This window comes from Rhineura floridana, chromosome 17 (genome assembly GCF_030035675.1).
Source record: "Rhineura floridana isolate rRhiFlo1 chromosome 17, rRhiFlo1.hap2, whole genome shotgun sequence".
Taxonomy (NCBI): domain Eukaryota; kingdom Metazoa; phylum Chordata; class Lepidosauria; order Squamata; family Rhineuridae; genus Rhineura; species Rhineura floridana.
In genome coordinates, this window is record NC_084496.1 from 26031195 (window position 1) to 26057310 (window position 26116).

General features: G+C 46.3%; 1 protein-coding gene across 7 annotated transcripts in view; it reads right to left on the bottom strand.

Moving 5' to 3' along the window:
- MPRIP (myosin phosphatase Rho interacting protein) overlaps positions 1 to 26116 on the bottom strand; it is a 173886-nt gene that overhangs the window by 82549 nt on the left and 65221 nt on the right. For all 7 annotated transcript variants that reach the window (XM_061599702.1, XM_061599706.1, XM_061599708.1 and 4 more), the window contains one exon: positions 9176 to 9327. In XM_061599702.1, coding sequence (XP_061455686.1) covers positions 9176 to 9327 — 152 coding nt within the window. The remainder of the gene's footprint in view (positions 1 to 9175; positions 9328 to 26116) is intronic.

Here is a 26116-nt window from a genome sequence, read left to right on the forward strand (position 1 = left end):
AAATCACTAAAGGGCATGGAAGACATTCAGTTAAGTACAACAACAAAATCAGACAAAGACGATTATAAAGCAGGCTAAAAACCGGCGCTGGACACACGGACCAACCATGCCAATAGTCAGCATGAAAAGCCATTCTTTAAAAAGCAGATCCTCAGAGCGCGTTTAAATGAGGTCAGCAATGGAGCTTGCCTGACTTTTCACTGGAACTGAGATCCATAACATCTTGCACTGTTTGTTTTATTAAATTTCTAGCACCCCCCTTTTTTTACCCGCAGGATTTTCAAAGCAGGTTGCATTAGGCCAGGCTTTGCCAACGTGGTGCCCTCCATATGTTTTGGGCTACAACTCTCGTCAGCCCCAGCCAGCATGGGGCTGAGGAAGATTTGCTGGACTTATATCCCGCCCTTCCTCCAAAAGGACCCCAAGGCGGCAAACACATCAAGAAAAACCATTTAACAACAACAAAAAGAAAAGCATTCTAAAAACAGTTAAAAAAATATTCAAAACAACAATTACAGTTCAAAACGTTCTTTCATCCGAAGATCAATGAGAAGCCATAAAGTGACAAAACGATGCAGGTACCATTTCATCTTTGACAGTGAAAAGGCTGCATTAGGTGAGTAAGTCAGAGCTCCAGACTAACGCCTGTTGCACCAGCAGGGCCTGCCCAAGACATGATGCACACATGCACAAAACCCCTGTACAGCTCAGAGGTGGAACACCTGCGTCACATGCAGAAGGTCCCAGGTTGGCATCTTCAGATAGGGCTGGGAAAGACTCCAGCCTGAGGCAGGGCTGGCTGCAGGTCGGGGGGGGGGCGTCAATAAGGTGCCTCCCGGGCCTCTTCTCCAACAAACACATCAGGTGGAAGTGTGATGGCCACCCCGAAAAGAAGCACCCAGCGATGAGGCTGCATCTGCCCACCTCCATTGCCCCAGAATTCCAGAGGCATTTGGGGCAAAATTAAGATGCGGTGGCTGGTGCCGCCACCTTGCCTGGTGCTTCTCTTCAAAGTTCTGAGTCCTTTAAAGAAAAAGTAAGTTTTGCCAAAAAGGGAGGCTAGTGTCAGAAGGAACCGCCCTGGCATCTGGCCCATTATTTATTTATAAATATATTTGCAAACCGATATTTCATTTAAAAACATCACAGCAAGTAAAAAAAAAAAAGCCAACAACTGTACAATAAAAACATTAAAAGTACAATAAAAACAACGTTCAACTGTTGCAAAAAGACATCTTCTTAACTGCCTGCATAAGCCTGGCGGAACAGAAAGGTTTTCTGCAGGCGTTTAAAAGTCAAAACAGAAGGCGCCTGCTGAACTATGCCAGATGCTGGCGCTGGGCCTGCCCCAGGGAGCCACAGCCACTCAGTGGAGAGGATGGGCAGCCAATGTGGTGCTCTCCAAACGTCACTGGACTACAACTCCCATCATCTCTGACCATTTGCCGCGGTTGCTCGGGCTCGTGGAAGGTGACGTCCAACAGCATCTGGAAGGTACCACGCTGGTGTAGAGAACACCAAGCTAGATGGACCCCTGGTCTGGACTTCCTTCACGCCCTTCCCCAAGGAATCTATACACTCAGGTCATTTTCTGTGGTCCAGAGAGGTCACGACCAGAAATGGGGCCTTCTCAATTTGTGTTGCCCTCTTTCTGCAACACACACTGCAGTTCTCTGGGAAGAGGGATTGGTTGTTAAACCAGTCTGGGAACTGCAGCGTGTGAGGGGAATAGGGACCTTCTAACAACTCTTAGCACCCTTCACCAACTACCCTTCCCAGGATTCTTTGGGGGAAGCCATGTCTGTTTAACTCCCATCATTCCCGACTATTGCACATGCCAGCTGGGGATGATGGGAGTTGCTTAAAGTGGTGCAATACTGCTGTACAGTGCAGATCAGGGCCTATTTTGCTATTATTTGTGAAGCACACTGAGAAATAAAATAAATGGGGCACAGTTTATCCAGTAATGGGGCATGTGAGCTGTGTCATTGGTCAGCTCCCATTCGTTCCACTAGGATTTGCATGGGAGAATTTCCAACACAGGTCACATATATATGATGCTTAAATCTTATTTATGACCAGCTTCTGTCATATATTCTCAACTGACCTAACTCTACCCCAATAGACAAAAAACAAAAACAAACCAGCCTTCCCCATCAATGGGTCCCCAGATGTTGTCACACTACAACCCCTGCCATCCCAAGCTAGCATGGCCATATGGTCAGGGATGATGGGAGCTGTAGTCCAACAACATCTAGGAACCCAAGTTTGGGAAAGCCTGCAATAAATCATTGTTGTCCCAGGAAAAAAAGAGTATCCATTTCCCCAGCATTTGCTTATGATGTGTAAATCTATCCATTCACGTCATTTGCCATGTTCCCTTAAGCTATTCCCCTTCAGGTGGCAATGCCTAGTTTTTCCAGTTCTGCCCAGTTAATATGTGTGTGGCTCTTCACAAACCTCCAGCCAGTTTTTGCTTTTGCTTCCCTACTGTATTTACCCAAATGCCCTAAGATTATTTACAGATCCGCCACCTTGAATGACATCCTAAAACCACCTTCTCAGCTTGCTTCGCGACGGCTCTGCTTCCGCAAACCAGGCAGAATCTCTGCTAAGACAACATGCAACAGGGCCTCCATATCAGACTATTCACATTTCAGACGTTTACCGAAAACTGCTCTGTCCCAGCAAGACTATGGTTCTTGAGTTTCTACAATTTTCTATACGTGACTTCTTCAAAATCTGCCATTTTGGTTTTATCAGCTGCAGTATTTGTTGTATGATGACTTTTTAAAAAAACTAATTAACAGCTTTTTTAAAAGTATCTTGTAAGACACTTTGTGTGTCCATGGACAGGAAAAGCGGTATAAAAGTAAATCAAATTAGACAATCGAATTCATCTCATGCTGACATCTCAGTTCTACTTCCTTTCCCCGAATCCTCTCCTCAAACCTTCTAGGTCAGGGATTCCCAAACTGTGGTCCGCAGACCACCAGTGGTCCACCAGCTTCATTCAGGTGGTCCACGGCGTGTTCTGTGGAACTGTGGTTGAAAGTGGGGCATGGCACTTCAGTTGCATTAAGTACATTGATTTTAACTACATTTTACTGTTACTTTTATTTCTTACATACTGCATTTTGTTGTATTACAAGAAATAAAAGAAATGATAAAAGTATAATTAAACATTACACAGGCAGAAAAATCTTCAAGTGGCCCGCCAAGACCCCCAGTGATTTTCAAGTTGTCGGGGGGGGGGGGGGAAAGCTTCGGAACTTCTTTGTGCCCAAACAGCAAAAACGTGAACACTGATGCAAGGGGGGCAGTGATTTCCCCCCAAAACCCTGCTTAACACAGATGCTTCTGTTTCATCTTCCAAGCACAGTCACACAGTCAGTGGCTTTTAATCTCAGTTCCAACACACACACACATCGCCTGCATTGTCCGTGCTTGGGTGGTGTCCGTGTTTCCATTGCTAAGCTACTACTTTTCAGGAGTACACAGAGCACATCCATAAAAATAAAAGCCCGTCTTCCTCCGGCAACTCCGAGCTGGGTTATGTGGCCATATGCAAGGCATCACAGCTTCTCAGGAGACAGCAAGGACACTAAAAGAATCATATTTTTTAAAAAACAAAAACCTCCCAGAGTTCCCACATTGTCCCCACAGCCAGCAGCCACAAACCTAGGACAGATGAATGTTGCTTTGCCAAACGGGAAGCTGTTACAGCCTCAAGAGAGAAGGGGGGGAAGTCTCTGACAGCAGCGAGGCGGAAGCCTGCTCAAAGTTCAGTCTCTTATCCACCATCCTATGCAATAACTTAAATGCAGAATTCAAGAATCTGTGAGATCCAGCAGGTTAAACCTGCCCTCTGCTTTTGCAACATCCCAGCACGAACTGCATACCAGGTGGTTTGTTTTTTTTAATAGCTTAAAAGCAGACCATAAACCACAGAGGCTCTCCCTGTAACTCAGCCAGGGGTCTGTGATGGAGAAATCCTCCTAGGAACAAGCTGAAGCGAAGGTCACGCGACCAGCCAATTTCTACCCATTAACCCCAGCTGCGACAGAGTAAGACTCCCCCACAAAAAGTACCGCTTCTGCCAGAGTTTGCGTTATGTAGTCTGAACATTTCTTTACGCAGTTTAGTGTCATGAGCATGGAGCAATTCTCCAGGAAGTGACGCTCGCCCTGGTGGTCACGCAAGCAAGAGAGAGAGAGACGCGCGAGAAATCCAGAGAGCAATTAATTTCTGCAGATCAAGCCCCGCTTGGGCAGGACAGCTGTGATAAGGGCAAACCGTGTCTAACAGGTCAGATCCAATTCCGCAGCCTGGCCTGACTCTCCCTTTCTGAAGTTACAGCTGGTACAGAATGCGGCGGCACGCTTGATTAAGCGTAACCGTCGCTGTGATCATATCACTCCAGTGTTAATAGATCTGCACTGGCTACCAGTTGTCTACCGGGCCCAATTCAAGGTGTTGGTGTTGACCTTTAAAACCCTATACGGTTTCGGCCCAGTTCATCTGAAGGAGCGCCTCCAGAATCACCAAGTATGCCGCCTGACGAGATCAGCCTCACAAGACCTTCTCTCGGTTCCACCGGTTAAAACAGCTCGGCTGGTGCGGACCAGAGAGAGGGCCTTCTCGGTCGTGGCCCCCACCCTCTGGAACTCCCTTCCTTTTGATCTCCGACATGCTCCCTCCCTGATAGGTTTTCGCCGAGCACGAAAGACCTGGCTTTTCAGGCAGGCCTACAGGATTGGGGTGGATTAGTTTTATGCTGTATAAACTGAAGGTTGATTTTAGATTAATTATGCTTTGTTTTGATACGTATATTGTGTCTATTTTGTGTTTATATTATTGTACGTCGCCTAGAGTGTCCGTTGACCCGGACAGATAGGTGACTCAAAAATAAAATATTGTTATTATTATTATTATTATTATTATTATTATTATTATTATTATTATTATTATTATTATTATGTGCTTATGTTCATTCTTCCTCGCTTTTCACACTGAAATACTGCGGGATTTTGTTGAAAGAGGCAAAAACAACAGCAGACGGGACAGAAAAGGCGACTCGGCTGCAGCTGAGGCCAAATCAGTTTGCTGCTTTTGCTCCTGCCCAGGACGCCTTGGCGCAAGGATTCGAGTCTGCCTTCCAAGCAGGGCTCAGGGCTGGAAAAGATTCTAGTCCTTAGCAATGCACACCCATCTTGATTCTTCCAAGCAGGGGTGGAGAACCTGTGCCCCCCGCCGATGTTGCACAACAGTGTCCATTGTGCCTGACTACTGGTCACGCTGGCTGAGGTTGATGGAAGTCCAACAAATGTCTACAGGGCCACAGGTTCCCCCATCCCTGGGAAGATTCTAAATAGTACTGGGACAAATTCTAAATGGACATGGCTAGCTTAGGTCCACTCATTTCATTGGGTCTACCATGGGTCGGATTTAGCTGAATACACCCAAGTGTCCACACCCTACAGACAATATTAAAATGATACACACGTCCCAGTCTGGTCTGGATCCTGGAGATTCAGGACAGGGAGGAGGTCTTTCTTTGCAAAAGCCCTTGGGTCTATCAGGACTTTTTGTTCTTTAACATCCAAGGGCTTGCTTTGGGTGTTGTTGTTGTTTAATCAGCATAATTTAAGAAAATACTTCGCCAGCATGCTTTTTATGAGGTCACTTTAAAGACCTGAGACGCTTGACAAAAGCGTGAATTCACTGGAAATGTGGCCCTCTGAGGATACGTTAAAGTAGTTCAAAAGAGAGGGCATTTTCGATTGTGGCTCCCACCCTCTGGAATTCCTTGCCCTATGACCTTTGCCATGCCCCCTCCCTGACAAGTGTTCGTCAAGCCTTGAAGACCTGGCTATTCAGGCAGGCCTACAAGATTTCAGGGGCGGATTAGTTTTATTTGTTATAAAAGTGGGTGGTTTTAGATTAATTATAGATTGGGCTTTTGACTATATGTTGTATTTTACTCTTTTATGTACGTTGCCTAGAGTGGCCGTTAACTCGGCCAGATAGGCGACTCAAAAATAAAATTTTATTATTATTATTATAAAATGTCCAACTTAAGAGCTGGGTTAAAATTCCTCAGCACAGTCCACCTTGCAGGGTTGTTGCAACAATGACAAATTATAGAGCAGATGTACGCGTGATCTGCTCCTGAGATCCAGGGCTTCCTGCTGGGAGGAAGGGTGGGATATCAATCAATCAATTAACTAATAAAGCAACCTGTTTATGGAAAATAAACCCAAAATATTTGCATGGCTAATCCTGCTCTCAGAATTCCAGGTTTTTAGCTATTTGGTGGGTTGGGCAGTACCTCTGGACCGGGGGGTCCTACGCTGTATGCTTGGTGAAATAAGCCCTGCATCAGAGGTGAGCCAGGAGCCGCAGCAAAGGACCCACTGGAGCCAGGAAGACCTTTTACAGCCCTTCCTACCAGGACAGTCTGGATGGGTGAGGCCAGCTGCCCTGTTCTCACCAGGCTCCTGGGGAGGCAAGAGATGTCCCGGAGATAACACAAACGAGGGCGACTCCGAGGGAGCATCCAGGGCCCGTTCAAAGCCAGAGTTCTCACAGAGGCCACAACAGCAGAGAGGTCAGGCAATAAGCAACATCAGAGCAGTCCAAGGTGGGCAAGCAGTCTGTGGGCAAACCAGGGCAAGGCAAGAGGAAGGCCCGGGGTAGCCCGGGCTCAGGTCTGGAATCAACAAGAGATTGGCAAACAGAGATCTGATGCACGGGCATTGCTTCAGCAGGTCTGCCAGTCTAGCACTGGGGTTTTTCAGCTGGAGCTGCTAGAACCACACTCCAAACCTCAGCTGATGCCTACCAACCATCTTCAGCCAGAACTTCATTCTGCAGGAGACCTTTACTCCTGAGGAGTCTCGGCCTGCAGTCGGACACTCCTACAGATGGGCTGAGTCTCCAGCTGGCGTTTGAGGTGACACCTCTCCCTTGGATGCTCTCAGCCTTGATGTCAGAGGCTGAACTCACCCTGGGTGCAGACCTAGCGTGCAGACCTTCCTTGGCCTCATCACAGGACCCTGCCTCCTCACCCCCAGATGGAGCCTGACCCAGGGCAGGTCCAAGACCAAAGCCTCCAGGTTTTCCTCTGATGAGGACTTCCCCAGCTGGGACCCAACACCAGTGAAGCGCTGTGAACACTTCAGTGCCCAGGACAACGCTCCAATCCACAGGTCTGGTGGCTCACCACGGAGGACAGTCACACAGAGAACCAAAGGTTAGCGGTTCTAAACCTGCCAACCCCTAACACTGGGTAAAGCTCTGTCAACCCAAAGCCTGAATAATTCAAGCTCTAGCCTGGCTTCCTTCCAATCAGCCTCTGCTGCATGATGAGTAATTCCGCCATGTATTTGCACTGGGTGCATCTGGATCATCCAATCTCCCCCACAGAAAGCTACTTTATTCAGAGGCAGATCTTTGGCGTATCTAGCTCAATACTGCATTCACTGACTGGCAGAGGCTCTTCAGGGTCTCCAGCAAGAATCACTCCCCACCCCACCTGGAAATGCTGTGGAATTAACTTTTCGTGTGCAGAAGGTGTGCTCAGCCACTGAGCTGATGACTCTCCTAATGCAGGGACTCTGAATAATTGCTTGTCCTTAGAAAGAGGCTCCCTGTTGCGTCTCCAAAGGAGTCACTACTCTAGCATGCCTCCCCACCCAACAGAAGTCAAACGCCAAATCAGCAACTTATGCAGAAACGAGGGGGGGGTGTGCTCTGCAAAGGAAGATACATCTAACTCTCTCTAAAAATAGATCTTTTCGAGAGCGCATTGCCAATTTTAGTTCAGTGTTTGCCAATTTATGAAGCCTCAGAAAGCAGGCAACCGGGACAGGAGGAGGAGGAATATTTCAGTTTAATCTCCCCTCCCAAGGTCAGTCTTCCCTGGGGAAGAGGACAAAGAGCAGCTGTATATATATGGGGGGGGGAGAGAAGGGGAACACAGACAGAGCCAAAGCCATCTCCCTTTCAGGAGGAAAGGCAAGGAGTTGTAAGAAGAGAGGGCTGCGTGTGACAGTCTTAGGTGTGCATGGGGTCATGGCAGAACCACTGAAAGCAAAAACGTTTGAGGAGCAGGCAGGGGGTGGGGGTCAATCTAGACTGGTGGTTAGATGGGACGAGGTCTTCTCAGGGGTAGCACCCGAACTTTGGAACTCCCTCTTCTAGGAGGCCTAAACAGCCTCCTCACTATCAACTTTGCAGCACAGACCATTCTGTTGCAAAGGCTCTTTTATGCTTGAATGCTTCATGACTGCTCCTCCAATGGGCTTTTAAATGTATGTATCGATCTAGTGCTGCTGACTCACTTTCTCTTTTATAAGGTTTATCGCCGCTTATTTTGGATATTAAAAACATGGTTTGTGTTTTATTGGCTTTGTAAGCTGCTTGCGGCCGAAATGCTGCATGCCACCCCCTGCTATAGATATGTAATTCTCTGGGTTTAGTATTTCATGACATTTGAAAGGATTTGGGCTAGAGGGGCTTATTGCAGCAGAAGGGTAATTTTTATTTATTTATTTTTACAATAAAGGAAAACAAACAGATCACCTTTAAGAGGAGAGAGGAAAGAAAACATGAACAAAGACCACACGGAAAATGTCCAGAGCCAGATGGGGCTATGCACAGCTGTACCGAAACTCTGGCCTAGGAAAGGGCGTCTTCCAAACCGGGGTCCCTGCTGTTTACCATCAGAAGCGGAAAAGGGGATCTAATGTGAAAGCTAAAGTGCGCTGTGGACTAGGCAGGGACAAAAAGCCAGGCCCCCTATGTTTAACACAAGGCCCAGCCAATCCAGCGGCTTCATACTGCCAGCCAATCAAAGGGCCCGACATTACACTTTCTTATTATTCCCTTCTTTGCCTGGAGAGAGGCGCCAATACCTGAACACACACAAATGCACGACCCACCTGGAATTAAGGATACGAGGCTCAAGGCTTAGAGTTTCTGACACAAAGAGTCCTCAGATCACAAGGTGCAGAAACAGCCCTTTATTTAATCCCTTGAGCCTTTTGCAAGCCTTGGCTGCAACCCAAACAGCCCCACCAGAGGTGGGCAAGAAATGCAATGCCCTCTCTTCATTTTTGCTCTCTCCTGCTGCTGACACCTCCTCTGAGAAGCCACGGATGCCACCACTCACCCGCTGATGATCTCCTTGTTCTCAGCCCGGATGAAGTGCTCCTTCTCAGGGGTTAAGATGCAGAGGGAGAACTTTTGCCCGGTCCGGCTTTCCCCATCCACGACGTCCGTGCACTGGTTCATGTTGATGGTGCCCTGTGGCAAGGTGGTGGGCTAGAAGGAAACAGAGAAGGGAGGAAATTGTAAGAAGTAGGGACAAGATCATTTCTTGTTGTGTTTCCTGAAGAACGGCCATCCTCCAACCTGGTGCCCTCCAGATGTTTTGGACTACAACTTCCATGAGCACAACTGTGCAGTTGTAGTCCAAAGCATCCAGAAGGCACCAGGTTAGAGGAAGGCTGCTGATGTGCGCCAGGAGGTCAAAATGGACAGAGAAGCAACTACTAAATAAGGAGGGTTGTTATCAAATTCAAGAAATGGCAGGCAGGTAATCGGATGAGTTTTCAGTTGATTAACTGATTACTCAGTCAAATCTGCATAAGCCTACTTATGAATAAGAAATATATTTCTGAAGGGGAAAAGTACACCTTATTTTCAAATGATGCACATTTGCATTGCAGCTAGGGGTGGGGGAGAATATTTGCAAATTTGGATTTGTTACCAGATTTTGACACAATTAGCAAGTCCAATTTTTTTTATACCAGCACTGAGTCTGTGGTACTGGTTGTGGCTGCCACTGGCATGGTGCTTTAATGCTGCAGCAACAACAACTATCATTATTACTATTGTTGTTATACAGTTGTACTAGTCCTAAACTACAAAACCCAAACCCTACCCAAAATGCACAGGCTGTGTCAGCAGGCAATCTCCAGCCAGAGGCAGTTGTAATCCTGACCCATCTGGCCATAGAGTTCGCCGGCTTAGTCTTTCTATAGCCCAGGATGACCTGAGAGGAAACTGTCACAGGCAGTAGCAAGCAAGACTGTGCTGTGCTTCACTACCTGGGCCTGGCTTTGAACCCTGATCTCCAGTTAGGGTTGCCACCGTTTCCACCATTCAGCCACTCGGCACGTAAAAAGGGCACCAAGGGGATTATTGCAACCGCAATATTATTATGGGAATTCAAATACAGAGTTTTGAAAACCAGCCACTAAATGAATAACGGTCACTATTATAGGTTCTTATTGTCCAACGCAGCAGTTTCAGTTTTTCAAAGCACATGAAAAAAAAATGAAATGGACTGCCTTCAAGTTGCTCGCAGGAAAAAGTTGACTTAGAGATTTTAAAAGGTTTTATCAGTTTTATTGTGGCCAATTATTTTTCTTGTAAATATGCATTTTATGATTACGATTAGTTTATTTTGTACTTGCTGGTCTTTGACTGAAATAAACTTATTTACATTTACTGCCGTCAAGTCGATTCCGACTTATGGGCGACCCTATGAATAGGGTTATCATGGTAAGCGGTATTCAGAGGGGGTTTACCATTGCCTTCCTCTGAGGCTGAGAGGCAGTGACTGGCCCAAGGTCACCCAGTGAGCTTCGTGGCTGTGTGGGGATTGGAACCCTGGTCTCCCAGGTTGCAGTCCAGCACTCTAACCACTACACCACACTGATATATATCATGTACACACACACACACACACCGCGGCCAGCTCAAGACGTTTTGCCACCTGAGGGAAAGGGCAAGATGGTTTCCTCTGCCCCCAGACTGGACCGGCAGCTGAATCTTATTTCAGGTCAACAATGGTAACAGGATGGGGTCCTCCACTACCTTTGTGGGGTACAGGACAAGCTGCGTGGCACCCCCAGCTCCACACCAGACGGGCTACTCCTGCTGCTGCTGTGCCCCCCGCCCTTCCTCTGCCACCTGAGACGGTTGCCTCACGGTGGCCGAATGGTAGCACTAACTAGCCCCGGCCAGGCCACTTCTAGCTTCCCACCAAAATCGTCCACAGCATCTCTGCTTATTACGAATAGAGCTCCGGAAATATGAACAAGCCATAAACATTAATTCTCTTTCACCAAGTGGGCAGATGAGCAACTCCCATGGTGGCTGTCAGCATGCTAAGATGAAGTCAGTCCCCTGACAAAATGGCCACTGTGGAATGCCCACCATGTCTTAGAACACTTCCTGTCTGCCCTCCAAATCAGGGGCTCCAGTTGAGTCAGGAGCTACGCCAAGAACTTCTGAATACGTAGAGCAGCCTTTCCCAACCAGTGTGCCTCCAGATGTTGTTGGACCACAACTCCCATCAGGCTCTGCCAGCATTGCCAATAGCTGAGGCTGATGGGAGTTGTGGTCCAACAACTTCTGGAGGCACACCGGTTGGGAAAGGCTGACGTAGAGAGCACACTTCCTTTCCCTCTAAGCAACCAAAAACCCCTCCCAACATCCAGAGTAATTTCCAAAACTGTATGTCGGCAGCACATTTGGCAATTCTCTCACAACCGCATTCTAGGGTGCCGCAAGAAACTAGTAAGTTAAGTCACTAAAGCGAACCAGTGCCAACCCCAAGGTAAGTCTTTCCTGCATCTGTGTGGCTCTCTGCTCTCCTTCGTATCAGCCTTTGCTGGAGGTAGGTCATCCTCTCACATTTGCGTCAGCCACAGTTGGACCATTCAGACATGATCCCTGATGAAAAAGTGCAATAGAATCGCCCCTGCACCTCAAAAGGAGGGTGCCTGTTGTGTGTCTGAATGAATTGCTGCACTGGGCCTGCCTCTTTCCATTCAAGCGGTGCACACACGTGGCTCCTCTAAGGGTTGTTAGTTCTTACTTTTTCAAACTCAGACATAAACTCTTCTTGGGGTAAAGAGTGGTGTGGACCTCCAATTTTCACTCCATGCTTCAGCTATCAACCATTTGGGAAACCCGGGAGGGGGGGGAGGTGTTCAGAGGGGAGTGTCAGACTTCTGAGAGAGAAACAGAGAGAGCTTTCTAGCAGTAAAACCCCAGCATGTCTCTTTTTAGAAGCAGCAAAGCAACGTCTTGAGAGCCAGTGTGGTGTAGTGGTTAGAATGTCAGGCTAGGACTTGGGAGACCCAAGTTCAAATCCCTGCTTACCCCTAAAGCTCAATGGGGTGACCTTCAGCCAGTCATCATCCCGCAGCCTGACCTACATCAAAGGGTTGTTGCAAGAACAAAAGGTGGGGGGGAAGAACTGTGTATGCCACCTTTGAGTTCACTGGATGAAAGGCAGGATAAAAATAATTTTTAAAAAATCTTCATCTCAGAAAGAGAGAGAGAGAAAGGGCGCCTGTGTGTGCTTTAATGGCAGTCATAAATTGTCAGCAACCTCGCACTGTTTACAGCACGCTGGCACAGTGGAAAGGAGTGACAGAGGAAGAAGCAAGGCACTTTGGCGGTCCTGGCGCTCGCGGGAGGGATAAGGCGCTAAGGAGATGCTTCATCAGAATTTCCCTCGGGCACAGCCAGTCTGCGTTTACATACACAAAAACGTCCCGAACAGGCCGCATTGTCTTGCCAAGACAAAAAAATTCAGCAAGCACAGTACACTTTTCTGGAAACGATTCCCCACGCAGACACCCTGACTCCACAAGGTAGTAGACACAGACGCGTGCACACACGAGCCATGCTGGGTTGCATTTTCCATCGGTATAAATCATCGCAAAGCTTCCAAGCACACTTGGAAAGGATGCAAGGCAGCCTTCCAAAAGGAGCAGGGCGCACACGAGGAGAGGAGGAAAAGGTGGCAACGATGCAGGCCTCCCCCACCCTGCCCCACTGCGCCTCTCACGACCATCTGCCTGCCTGCGCAAGAGGTTGATTTCCTGACAGGTATCATCTGCCTCTGACAAAGACGAGAGTAGAACAGTCAAACTCAAAAGAGAGACAGAGAAGTCACTGAGCTTACTGTGGTTTTTCATCACAAGCTAGCCGGGCTATAGTTTGCCATGGCTAATTCAAATCCTGCCTCACCCACAAGCTTACACAGAAGCCTCTGGTACATACCCCATCGAAATGCGCAAGGACAAGCAGTCTGCATTATGGAGATAAGATCAGCAGTGCTTGAGGAATTCAACCTTTGCAAATTAAGAGTATGAGCTGACCTGAATCTCCCCCCTAGGATCAATATGCAGATCGAAACTTAATGATATCCACTAGCTTTTACACTTCCCAAGTGTCCCAACACAGACCACAGTATCAAAATATGTTTAAATATATATTTAAATGTGAATATTCAAGCATATAGACAGTTTTGAAAGCAACAAACAGAACTTCACTCAAGGTTGCTCTGGATCCCCATAAGGATTCCGTTAATCACCTAAAAATATATATTATCGTAATTGTGATTAACCAAACAGAGGTTTTTATTGTATTAACAAAATGTTTCAGCTTCCGCCTTCATCAGCTGCTAACATTCTATCCTCAAAGCTCTATAACAGCCACCTTGGTTAACAGCATTTGTATGTTAGCAGCTGATGAAGGCGGAAGCTGAAACATTTTGTTAATACAATAAAAACCTCTATTTGGTTAATCACAATTACGTTTATATATCACAGCTTAATGCAGAAACAAGATGAAACCAACTTATTGGCAAATGCATCCAAAAATGACACATGAACTTCATTACCCAACCCCAATTAATACCGCTCTACCTCACAGGATTGTTGTATGGAGTACCAAGGTAGCGGGCTCTCCTTTGTTGGAGGCACTGAAGCAGAGGCTGGCTGGACAGCTATCTGTCAAGGATGCTGCAGTTGCATCTTGCGTTATAGATCCTGCATTGAGTACAATAAGGAGTTGGATTTGATGCTCTGTAAGGTACCTTCCATCTCTATGATTCAGGAATGTAAGATGATACAGTATACTGACAGGCCACTGGATCATCTAGCTCAATATTACCTGTGCTGACCAGCAGCTCTCCAGCCCTACCTGGAGATGCCTGGAATCGAGCCAGGGGGCTTTCTGCACGCAAAGCAGATGCTCTGCTACTGAGGTACAGCCCTTCTGCATGAAATGATGCAAGTGACGTGCTTTGGACACTCAAAATGGCTATGTCAATTTTACCACATAAAGCCATTATGCTAAAAGGAAGGCAAAAAAAGAAATCAGTTGCTTACTTGCTTAAAAACAACAACACTAATCCAGTTTTCTCGATTGCTGCTTATCTGTCAATTATGCAAGTAAGGAGTAACAGGCAGATGCCCAGGAAATTACGCTTTGGCAAACTGGTATTCACAGCCATCAGCCCTAGTGGGTCAGGTCAAAGGCCCATCCGGTCCCATCATTCAGGCCTGGGTTGTCATTAAGGACCCTCCTGCTTAACCACGACTGGTAACCCTAGGTCGGCCTCTCCCAACCTCTTTGGGCCCCCAGATGTTGCTGGACTACAGCTCCCATCAGTCCCAGCCAGCACGGCCAATGGTCAGGAATGATGAGAACCGTCATCCGGCAACATTTGAGGACCCAATGGCTGGGAAAGGCTGCCCTAGGACAAGCCTTGGCTACAGGTCACGGCTAAGGAGAAGAGACCTTCGCCACGATACGGGGTTCCGACAGTACACTAAGCGAAACCTTGGCTCACCTGCTGGGCGGAGCCAAAAAGCCAGAGGAGGAGCAACGCAATTGCAATCTCCTTTGCACTAAGCCATGGTTTAGTGTTACATGTGAGCAAGCCATGGTTAGGAACATAGAGCATTGCCTCATACCACATCAGATCACTGGTCCATCTAGCTCAGTAGTGTCGACACTGACAGGCAGCGACTTTCCAAGGTATTAGGTATGCATTTCTTCCAACCCTCCCTGGAGATGCCGAGGATTGAACCCGGGAACTGCTGTACGCAAAGCAAATGCCAAGCTTGGTGATTTTCAGTGGCATCTGGCAGAGGAATTATAGAGTCTGGACAGACAAGGAATAACAGTAGGAGCAGCAGCAGCGTAACACAAGCCAGACCCCATGTCGCCATCATCACATCATACACAAGCCAGACTCCAGGCTCTGGGATGTAGCTGAGCCAGTTTTCAAAGCACCTTCAACCAGATGGGCTGTAAGCCCAATGGCTGAGCACCTGCCTGGCATGCAGAAGGCGCCAGCATCACTCCCCAGCTGCAGCTGCTGCCAGTCAGAGCAAACAATTTTGAGCCAGATGGACCAGTGGCCTGGCACAGCACACAGCAGCTTCCCTATGTGTAGAGCCCACGCTTTTAAACCAGGCCCTCCAGATGCTATTGGACTCCAGCTCCCAACAGCCCCAGGCAGCCTGGCCCAATGGTCAGGGACGATGGAAGCATGGACTCCAGTGACATCTGGAACGCCACAGGTTAGCCACCCATGGTTTTCAAGCACAAAATCCCAGATGCAATCCCCCACATCTCAATTTTTAAAAAATATATATTATATATCTTTGATCAGAAGGTTAGGAGAGGACCTCAGCCCAAGAAGTTGAGGAGTCACCATCAGAACAGACAACTCCAGGTTAGGATCTGAATTCACACATCAAAGGAAAAGGGGTGGGTGGAAACTGAAGGAGCAGCAGGATTTTTTTATTATATTGTATTTTATTTTTGCCAGGGGAGGGGAAAAAGTCATCATCTTTCTAGCATTTTGTGGAAGGGGATGGCAAGTTCAGCCAGGGGACATTTTTAAAAGAGGCTTAAAGTTTACTCAAGGCAGACAGCGAGTCTAAACAGCCAATCAGACCAGCCCGGAAGACAAGAGGTAGAGCGACCGCCAGGTTAAAGAGGGTGGGAGGACTTCCTGTCAAGCTTGTAGAAAGAAACTCACACTTGCTCAGAATTATCATAACGTTTTATATCTTACCCTTCCTCCAAGGAGTTCCAAGGCCATTGACAGAGCGGCTCACCACCACCCTGTGAGGGAGGCCATGCATGTGTGACTGGCCCCAAGGTCACCCACCGTGCTTCACAACTGAATGGGTAATGGAGAGCCAGTGGGGGGCAGGGATGGAAAGTGCAGTCAAATTTGGTTCTCCCAGTCCCTCATTTTTCCAATTTTAAATTCAGCTCTCCACATTTTTGATCTTTTTTTTTAATCCTCATGAAAATTCTCTGGCATTTTAGTGCATATTTCTCCTCATAAACATATTTTTTCAGGGAGTTTTGACTGAAGTACACATTTTTACAGGCCATTTCTCATCATATAATGCATTTTTGCATGTTTTTTCCACTCATATATTCATTTTTATGCACACTGTCCCCTAACACATGCATTTTTGTAAACACTGTTTGGTTGCTGAGCTGCATCGCAGAATTCAGATAAGTCTGAATTTTGAAGCATGGCTGTTTCTCATCTTGTTTCGGAAACTGCAAATTTTACAGATTTGGCCTGAAACACAAACTGAATAGAAATATTCTTGCCCACTCCTAGTGTGGTATAATGGTTAGAGTGCCAAACAATGATCTGAGAGACCGGGATTCCAATTCCCCACTCAGCCATGAAGCTCACTGGGTGACCTTGGGACAGTCACTGCCTCTCTGCCTAACCTACCTCACAGGGTTGTTGTGAAGATGCAACAGGGAGAGGAGAACTATGTATGTCCCTCTGAGCTCCTTGGTGGGAAAAAGTGGTATATAAATGTAATTTAAGTAAGTAATTGACCACTACACCCCATCACACTTGAACCCCAAGATCTAACAACCAAAACCAGGTGTAAAAGACATATAGTTAGAATTAAAGAAAAGGGCACCTTTGAGCACATTCTTAGTTGAGGAATTTGTTTTCAGTACCAGAAACCAAACTGATCTCATAGTCTTTTCATGCAAAAGTCTACTCCTGGTTTGCTGTCTTCACTCCGGCAGCTTAATTTAGATGGGCAACAGCACTTTATTGTTGCTATTACTGAACAGTTGTTAGAAATCCTTTACTGCAAATCATCCAGAGAGATCTACCAGGAGGTTCCAATCAATCTTCTGCCACTCCTGCTCTGGATGAGAACCGCCACACACACTTAAAACAGAAGTCAAAGCCCTCTTACACCCCCAAGAAGATCAAAGTGTGGCCCAACCGGGGCAGCCATCTCAGAAGCAAAGATAATACTACGTCAGGAGCAACTGAACAATCTGCTCACATCTGCTAGAGACACATTCCCAGCTGAAGCAAATGGGATGGAAAGGAAGCATGCAGGGGTGCAGCAGGGAACCTCCTCGGCAGGTGAGTAGCTTGAGCTTCTAGAAGGTTTAACTGAAAGAAAGAAAGAAAGAAAGAAAGAAAGAAAGAAAGAAAGAAAGAAAGAAAGAAAGAAAGAAAGGGCCTGTTTGCAGTATTGCATTTGTATAATATCGTACTACAAATGGGTGCAGGGTGAGGCTTGTAAACTTAAATACAGAGAGAGAGAGAGACCAATCCTTTTTATTCCAGGTGGGGTCTTCACGGGTGTGGAATCAGTCAGCGCTAATGGGCTGCTGGGGAAAAGGGCCATGTGTGAAGCCCCCCCCCCCAACTCTCTCTCTCTCTCTTTCCTGATGGAATCAAACAAGCCTTTTTTTTCCTGAAGCTGTTTTGACCTTATATGGGGAATTCTGGCGTGCAGCTGTAATCAGGCTTCAGAGCTGTGCTCCTTCCCCCTCCCTCGCCCAGCAAACCTCTGCCAGCTTGTCCAACTCCTTACCACATACAGCTGCAAGACACACACACACACACACACACACACACACATGTTGCATTTCCAGCTCCTCCTCACCATATCACACGAGGGAGATGCTGAAGGGTTCCCAATAATTAACTTCGGCAAAATCATCCATCCAAGATAGGGTGGATTAGATCAGGTGGGAGGAACTGTGGCTGTTCAGCAGCATCTGGAGAGCCAAAGGTTCCCCACGCCTGGACTGGACAAACACACAGAGGACATGGCTACCATTGGCTATTGGCCATGACAGTTAAATGGAACTTTTGCACACCAAGCTCCGTGTTCAAAGTCAGTCTACCAGATTTCGGTAGGCAAAAAAGGAGATGGCTTTCGTGCTCTGCCGGGAAACTTTCCAGAAGTAAATGGCCGACCACTGTGGAAAACAGAATGCTAGATTGGATGGACCTTTGGTCTGATCTAGTAGGGCTTGTATGAAGATGAAGCAGTCCTTCCTGGCGAGGTCTAAGCGCTTACTAAGGGAGGCTCCATTCTGAATGGGATTCACGGTTAATTAGTGGCAGCACCAGGAAGGAAATCAATAGGAATGGAGGAGAATTTTCTTGAGTCCTTACTGTTAAGCCATCACCTTCTGGACTAGCACACAGATCAGGATGCAATTGTCCCTTGGATTTTGCACTTCTCCAAATTTTGTGATACGGTTCAAAATGTGTGGGAAATTGTCTATTTTTATGATAAATGCATTTAGAAATGCGTACATTAAGAAAATTGGGGCTTAAATACAATTTCAAGGGATTTCTTTTAAACAAAGATTTACTGATTAATACGGAACAAACTTATGAACATGTGTAAAATTGACACAGACCAGAAATAAGGATGACGTTTACATTCCTAGTGTTAGGGCCATTTACATACACACAAAGAGAAAGCTGTATAGTTTGAGTGGACTGACTCCTGGAATCTTGCCTAAATATTCTCCCCCCCCCCACCTTGGGATACAGCATCACCTCTCTCTGTGGCAACCTTCAGAGACAGGCTACATTTAAAGCTGTCCCTTTGCAGTGAGGCTGGGGGGGGGGGAGAGAGACCGTGTGCTTCAGAGAATCTTTGCAGAGAGATTCCAAGACCACTCAGTAAAGACTTTTACTGGCCGTGGGGAAAGAAAGGGCAACAGAAAGCTGGAAGGTTTCCGGAAAGAGGAACACTGGAAATCTGATCCTAAAAATGGACCAACCTCCCCTGAACACCAGTGACCACATGCCAACTTCCAGTGACATGCAGGCCTATCAAACTCCATCCTGAGATTTCTGCCTGCCTGCCTGCCTCCCAGAAATCCCCTGCAGCTCTTATGCTGCCCAAAATGTCTCCCATCCATTTGTGCTTCCCGGCCTCTCCCTCTAGGGGGAGCCTCTATGCTGCCTCCGGCATTCCTACCTGTCCCTCAAGACCTGCCCTTCAGGTTCGTAAATTACTTGCTGAACCTGGGGCAAGTAGCAACTACTTCCAGAAAAACAGGTGTCGGTGTTGTTGTTCTTGGTGGTGTTGCTGTTGGTGTTTGTGATGTTCCTGTATGTGAATGTAATGTAAATATGGTAAGTGCAGGTTCATTATAGGAAATATGGTAAGTGGAGTGAGTGAGAAGGGGGAGTACATGGGCTGTAGAATGCTGGATGATGATTGGCTGTGTGTTTGAATGGCTGAAGGTATAAATGAGAGGATGAGAGTTGAGTCGTGGTGGGAGTTGGACATAGTGGTTGTGGACAGGGAGGTTGATGTGGAGAGTAAGAGGTAGCTGTTGAGATACTGGATTGGGAGTTCTGAGGCAAATAGTAGGAATTAGGAACATAAGAGAAACATATATGAAACCATATGCTTGTCAATGACATTTATAAGTAATCTTGTTATTCTTAGTGTTATCAATAAATATTTTCTTGGTTTACTTAAAGCCTGATTCCTGAGCTGGGGGGCACAGATCAGGGGGGAGGCAGAGTAACCAAGGCTGAAGAAGAAATAGTATCAAATGGTGGCAGCGGTGAAGGAGGAAATATTGTATCAACATCCAGTACCACAGAGCAACCCAGAGCTGTGAACTTCATAGACAAGAGGCTTCAGGGGGGTTGGGAATTACCTATACACACAGACACGTATCAAAATAACCAGGAAGAGACTAAGGCACAGTCTAGAGGTTATACTGGATACACAGAGTGTTGGGTAGTGTGGCCTAGCAGGGGGATCTTTTGAGATCTGTGCTAGAGCGGAGAGAGGTAAAAATAAATACGACGATCCTGACTGCTGATAGCCACGAGTGAGAGCAACACAGGTGGTGCCAGGGAAGGACGTTACAGTGTTGTTGTTGTTGGAAAAGAGTTTGCTGTGGCTCTCTCCCCCCACCCCTACCAGCCATCCTCCCCCCTCCCGGGGGGGGGGGCTTAGATGATGTGCTCAAAAGACTAACAAAAGCACGCCTGGGTAACTGGGCTACGTAGAATTCCTGTAGGCTTACTTCTGCCACCCTCCCTGAACATCTCAAGGAGGTGAAACTACCAAAAGGGCCCCTCTGCTGATCTCAACACCCAAGAAAACCTGTAGGGAAGGAGACGATCCCCGAGATATTTGGGGCTTAAGTAATTTAGGGCTTTCAACACTAATGTTTAAATCCCCACTCGGCCTTGAAGCTTGTTGGGTGACCTTGGGCCAGTCGCCATCTCTCAGCCTAATCTACCTCACAGGGTTGTTGTGAGGTTGAAATGGAGAGGAAAGAACTGCGTAGACCACCTTGAGCGCCTTGAAAGAAAAGTGGGATATAAATATAGTAGTAATAATATGATAACAACGTGGGGGCCTTGAATTTGGGCCCAAGGACGAAGTGGCAACCAGTGCAGCTGTTTCAAGATGGGGGTCATTACGAGTTCTAAATGGAACCGCAGCCAGTAATCAGGCTGTTGCAGTTGAGATCAGTTAAAAAGTTTCTGAGTTGTCTTCAAGGGCAGCCCCACATACAGTGCACTGCAGTAATCTAGTCTGGAAGTTACCAGAACATGGGGTACTGTGGCCCAGTCATCTCTGTCCAAAATGGCCAACAACTGCAGACAGGCACTCCAAGCCACCAAGGCTACCCGAGTCTCCAGTGACAGTGTTGGATCAAAGAGTATCTCCTAAGCTACTAATTTTAGCCAATTAATCTGACTAAAACCAATGAAATGCTGCTAGCCTAACTTTATTGGAAATATTGATAAAGTGCTTTTTAAAATTAATCAAGGTAACTTTTTTAAAAAATAGAGTCCAATAGACTAGTTAGTGTAGTTTGATTTTCTTTTTTTAAAAGCTTAATGGCTAGTTCCCAGCCAATAGCCAGAACTCCGTGAAGATCTCCCATCCAGGCTCTCTACAATATGCCTATATTCTCATTCCGTACAAAAACAAGTGTATCCATGACTTCAAAGGGGTATCAGGTATGCCTTTTGTTCCTACCCCTTACGTAACAGTCCCAATTTGCCAAATTAGCCCAAAAAGCCAGGCCGCAGAAGCAGCTAAGACAGACTGTCCTAGAAGGGCATTTAATTTCATGAAGCGGCTTATGGAATTAAACCAAAACCCAGAGGCAATTTTGTTTAAAAGGATTGCTCATTTTGTTCGATGCTACAGGACTGGCTCACAGATCAAGCGGAGCAGAGAAAATGTTGCCATTCACAACAGGCTCCAAAGTTATTCATTACTCCAAATACCAATGAGGAAGGATGAAGGGGGGGAGAGGAAAAAACACAACACCCCACAACACAGTCCTGTATAATTATACCCTAGTGCACGCCCTTCAACACAAAGGGAGCTCCAGAATCAGCCACCAGCTGCAAACACTGTAGAAACATGCTAGAAGAAGCAGATTGGATTAAGAAGCTGGCTGGGTGGTGGTTGTGTTTTTTTTTTTCATTATTATTATTATTATTATGGTACTCTGGAATAAAAAGATGCATTAAAAAATGGCTGCCCTGCCCCTCCGGCCATCTTCCTCCAGCTTCTCGGGTGTTCCATATGCATTGCCCAACAGATGCTGAAATCTTAAGAGCTAGAAACTTATTTTTAAAGTAATCATCACAATGAAAAATTACATTTCTCGGGGTGCCACATTCCGTGCCCAGCTTCAGTGCCTGCACTTGGAAGACACAGCTGTGGATTCATAGGACACATGGTTACTCCACACAGCCCCCTTGTTTTCCTGCAAGTATACAGTTTCACTTGCCTGCTTAGTCTACTTTTATTTTAAAATTCCATAAAATCTTCTCGCTTTCAATTCCAAAGGTTGCCAAGTGCGGGCGGTGGATTCAAGTTTGTTCATTTTGGAAGCAACAATTAATCATGCGGAGATCACTTACTTAGCACCAGTCATTTTAAGCACAGAATAGAGATGTATTTGATATGGAGCTAATAGCACACAGCCTGGCTGAGTCACAACAGCCGCCATCTCCTACGATCTTGGTTCCTCACCTCACACTTCCTCCAGGGCATCTGGGACAGATGCACCATTTTGTTTTGGAAGACTCTAGATGAGTTGTGCTCAAGCATGTCGCTGGCTGCCATTATTTGGGTTAGGGAGAAAAACTTTCCTTTGGTCAGAGTGGAGATGAATGGCGGGTCAGATCTTAATATTCCCAATGCCTGGCAGGCCAAATTTGGCAGGGGTGTCCACCTGTCAATCTCCTGACATCATAGAGACATTAGGTGATGCTGCTCTTTGAAGCCCCAATCTTTGGGATTTCAAAGCACAGGATGTAAGCTTTCAAACAGCCTTTTGTAAACACCCCCAAGCTACTCTTTAAAAGCCAATTTTCAGAGGCTAGGGTTGCTTACAAAGGGCTGTATGGAAGACCTTTTCTCTAACAGCCCCGCGCTGCTCCTTAAACCTAAAAAAAAACACCCCAGGTTTTGGAGGTTCAAAGAACAGCGCTGGTTCCACTGAATGGAAACAGCTTCCACCTCCTTCAGCAAGACATGTTCCCACTGCTCTCCAGCAAAGGAATAATGGAGAGTTCACTTCAAGCTCCTGCAGATTTCTTTGGAGCCCTGCCCTTACCCACACACCTGACATCATATGTGACATCAGGTGTAGGGTGGGCAGGCATGGTTTCCCAAAAATGCCCAGGTAGGCCAAATGGGGAGGCATGGCAGGCCATGTTTGGCCTGCAGGCTAGAGGTTCCCCGCTCCTTGGTCCTAGAGAAGCTTGCAATCTTCCCCCCAAAATTTGAAAAAACAGCAAACTTGCAAAAGCTAAGGCTTCCCACCCTGAAGAAGCAGACCAGGCAAGGCACCTCCACCTAGCAGTGGGATCCAGCCAGCACTGTCATGGGATGATTAAACCACACCAACGCATGTGCAAAGGAAAATTATGGAAGCATTGCTCCTTTGGATAATCATGAACAGAACTTGCCCCCAGATTCTGATGTGAAATTGAGAAAGAAGAAACAAACCAGCAACTTGGCTTCCCACACCCGCTTTTTATTCCCTACAGGCTTGCACTCAACAGCAGATGAACCATAAATTATACTGGCATTTAATGCAATTGAAGTCAGACAGGCTTTATATCAATGGAGGAAACTTGGGGCAGACACTAACAGCACATGAACCATTTTCAGACGAGTCGAAAGTGACAGGGGAAGAACCAGCATTTCTGCTTTCTCCCTCAACAACAAGAACCATGTTGTGACTGGTGAAAATGAGAATCAAGATTCCCTATTTGAGAGAGCCTACATGTATGTAAGGAATTCCATCAGATCCAGAAAGGCCCCTGTCTTCAGGTACAGGATGTAGGATCTGTTTTTAAATGTAGGCAAGTTTCTGGCCCTTATGATTATGAAGTTAGGCTTGGAGGTGTGTAGGCCCGGCAAGAACACAGAAGCCAAAGGAAGTGGTAAATAAGGTTTTCAGTAGGAATGTGTAATCAGTCACATAATCATTTAGATCAACCAACCAAAAAGGCAGCCCCAACCAATCTGTCAGCAGATTTTTGAGAAAATATATTCTTAATGCAAGTACTTATAAAAGCACCACCTTAAAAGAGGCATTTGCCCTTTTCACCCACAGGAGGAAAAGCCTTATCTAAGATGAAACATACCACACATTATTTTTTTAAGAAAAGGAAAAGGATGTTTTTCTTTATATTCAAATTTCATCAATAACCAGTTAAGGTTTTCTTTAACCTTGCATGTCAGTGGTATGGAGAAGCCCCTTCTCATGTCTAGCAGAAACTGAATTATGCAAAAGGATCAAAACTGCTGAACAGGTTTTCTTACAAAATGAGATAAGCTCCACAGCTGTAAGGCAAAGAGGCCCTTATCTGGATTCAGGGAACCAGCTCTGCCAATGGCAGCAATTCTTCGCCAGACCTTTACCCACGGTGACCAAGCACCCTGAGATCTGTCTGCATGAAGCAAGGCTTAAAAACTCTTACTTGTTTATTATTAGTAGAAAAGCAAGTAAAGTAAAACCAACATCTACTACTGACATCCTCATGAGGTTCAAAACTGCTTCCCCAGCAACTCGGATGCATCAAATTAGAGACTGGTACAGCTGCCAAATTGGAATGGGAAGATGATTAATCCCGACGCCCTCTTTATGAGAAATCCAGCAGTTCCTGCTTGGCCGGGCTCCTCAGGCAGACAAATCTTGCAGGAAGTTTTGTAACCTCCTCTGGCCACAGAAAGCAGGGGTGCTTCCCAAAGAACAAATAGTGGAGGTCTTGTTCTGCTCCCTTTCCCAATATGACAAAAGCAAAGGCCTTATTCCATCCCCCAGATGATGAGCCACGGGTTCCAGCCGTTGTTGCCAGCCCAATTCCACGAGGTTTTCCCAAGTAGAAGAAGTCTCTGGAGTTCAGCCAGGTCATGTTGACTTAAGGATGCCACTGGCTCAGGAAAGGATTGTGAGGAGAGGAAGGGAGTGGCCTAAACTTCTAACGAAGGGGATTAAAAGCCTGACTATTCGCCATCCCTTAGAGGGAGATGTCCCTGCCGGTTCTTTCTAAAAGGGATTAATGCTCCCAACAAACATTTGTTTCAAGGCCTTTAGGCAAGGTTTACACAGCAGTGGTGCAGAAAAAGTACCAAATGCACTAAATACGAAGGAGAGAGGGGTTGAAAGAAAAGGATGCAAGGAAGAAGGGCTGCAACGCTGTGGCAGAGCATATGCTTAGCATGCGAAAGGTCCCAGCATCAACCCCCAACGTGAACTCTGGAGAGCTACTGTTGGAACAGGTGTGGAGAACCTCTGCCCCTCCAGATGTTGCTGAACTACAACTCCCATCAACCCTGGTCATTGGCCATGCTTGCTGGGGCCAACAGGAGCTGTAGTGCAGCAAAATCTGGAGGGCCTAGAGATGTAAAATTTCTAGAAATTTTGAAGCCATGGGGAAAAAACGGGTTTTTTAAAAAAAAAACAGAAAATTTTGAAAAATTTGAAAAAAATGCAATAGTAGCACTTTTTACAGATTGAAAGTCACTTTGTTACTTCAGGAACATCAAATGTAATTATGTACAAGTTGGCTTGGCATAAAATTATCATGTTTGGTATATTAACAAGTACATTTTAGTATTACAAATCGAATTTACTTTTTAAAATCTTTACTTTTTTTGTAACAAATGGAGCTATAAGCTCCTGAACTGTAAGGAACCTCTTTCATTTTGCCAGTTTATGAGGAGCAGGAAAAAACATTTAAAAAAAAAAAACAGAAAAAACCATCAACATTCATAACAAAGAAAACTATTTATGTCTCTGCTCATCCTATGTCAAGCAGACATAAAGCACCCATTCCCATAGCACAGTGGGGAGGAGAGCCTGGCTGGGAGGCCAGAGTCTGTGAGTCCAAATCCCTGCTCATGTCTCCTGGGTGTCAAGGGCCAGCTCAAGATCACCCCCACAGGGAGTGGCTCGGGGGTTACATGCCCTGCCATCTGTGCAGTCATGGAAAAGTGGCATAGTCCCAAGGAGCCCAGTTGCCCCCCAGCTGGCAGTTGCGGACAAGGAAGGGGCTGGCTTGTGCAGCTGAGGCAAGCTGAGCAGGCCCTAGCCAGCTGGGGAGGACTAGCCTCAGAGGAAGGCAATGGCAAACCCCCTCTGAATGCCGCTTACCATGAAAACCCTATTCATAGGGTCACCATAAGTCAGGATCGACTTGAAGGCAGTCCATTTCCATTTTCCCATAAAAAGAACTGAGAAAAGGGGGGGACCAAGATTCAATTAAACATTTTATAAATCATGCTAAAATAAAATTCCATGATGCATTTTTTCTTTTTTCAATATTTCAGAAAAAATACAAAAAGGCTTCAGAAAAAAAAACAGAAAAAAACTTTTGTGAATTTTTCCAGGCTTTCATATCTCTAAGAGGGCCAAAGGTTCCCCAAGTTGCTGCTAGATGGGACAATGGTCTTGATTAGGTATACAG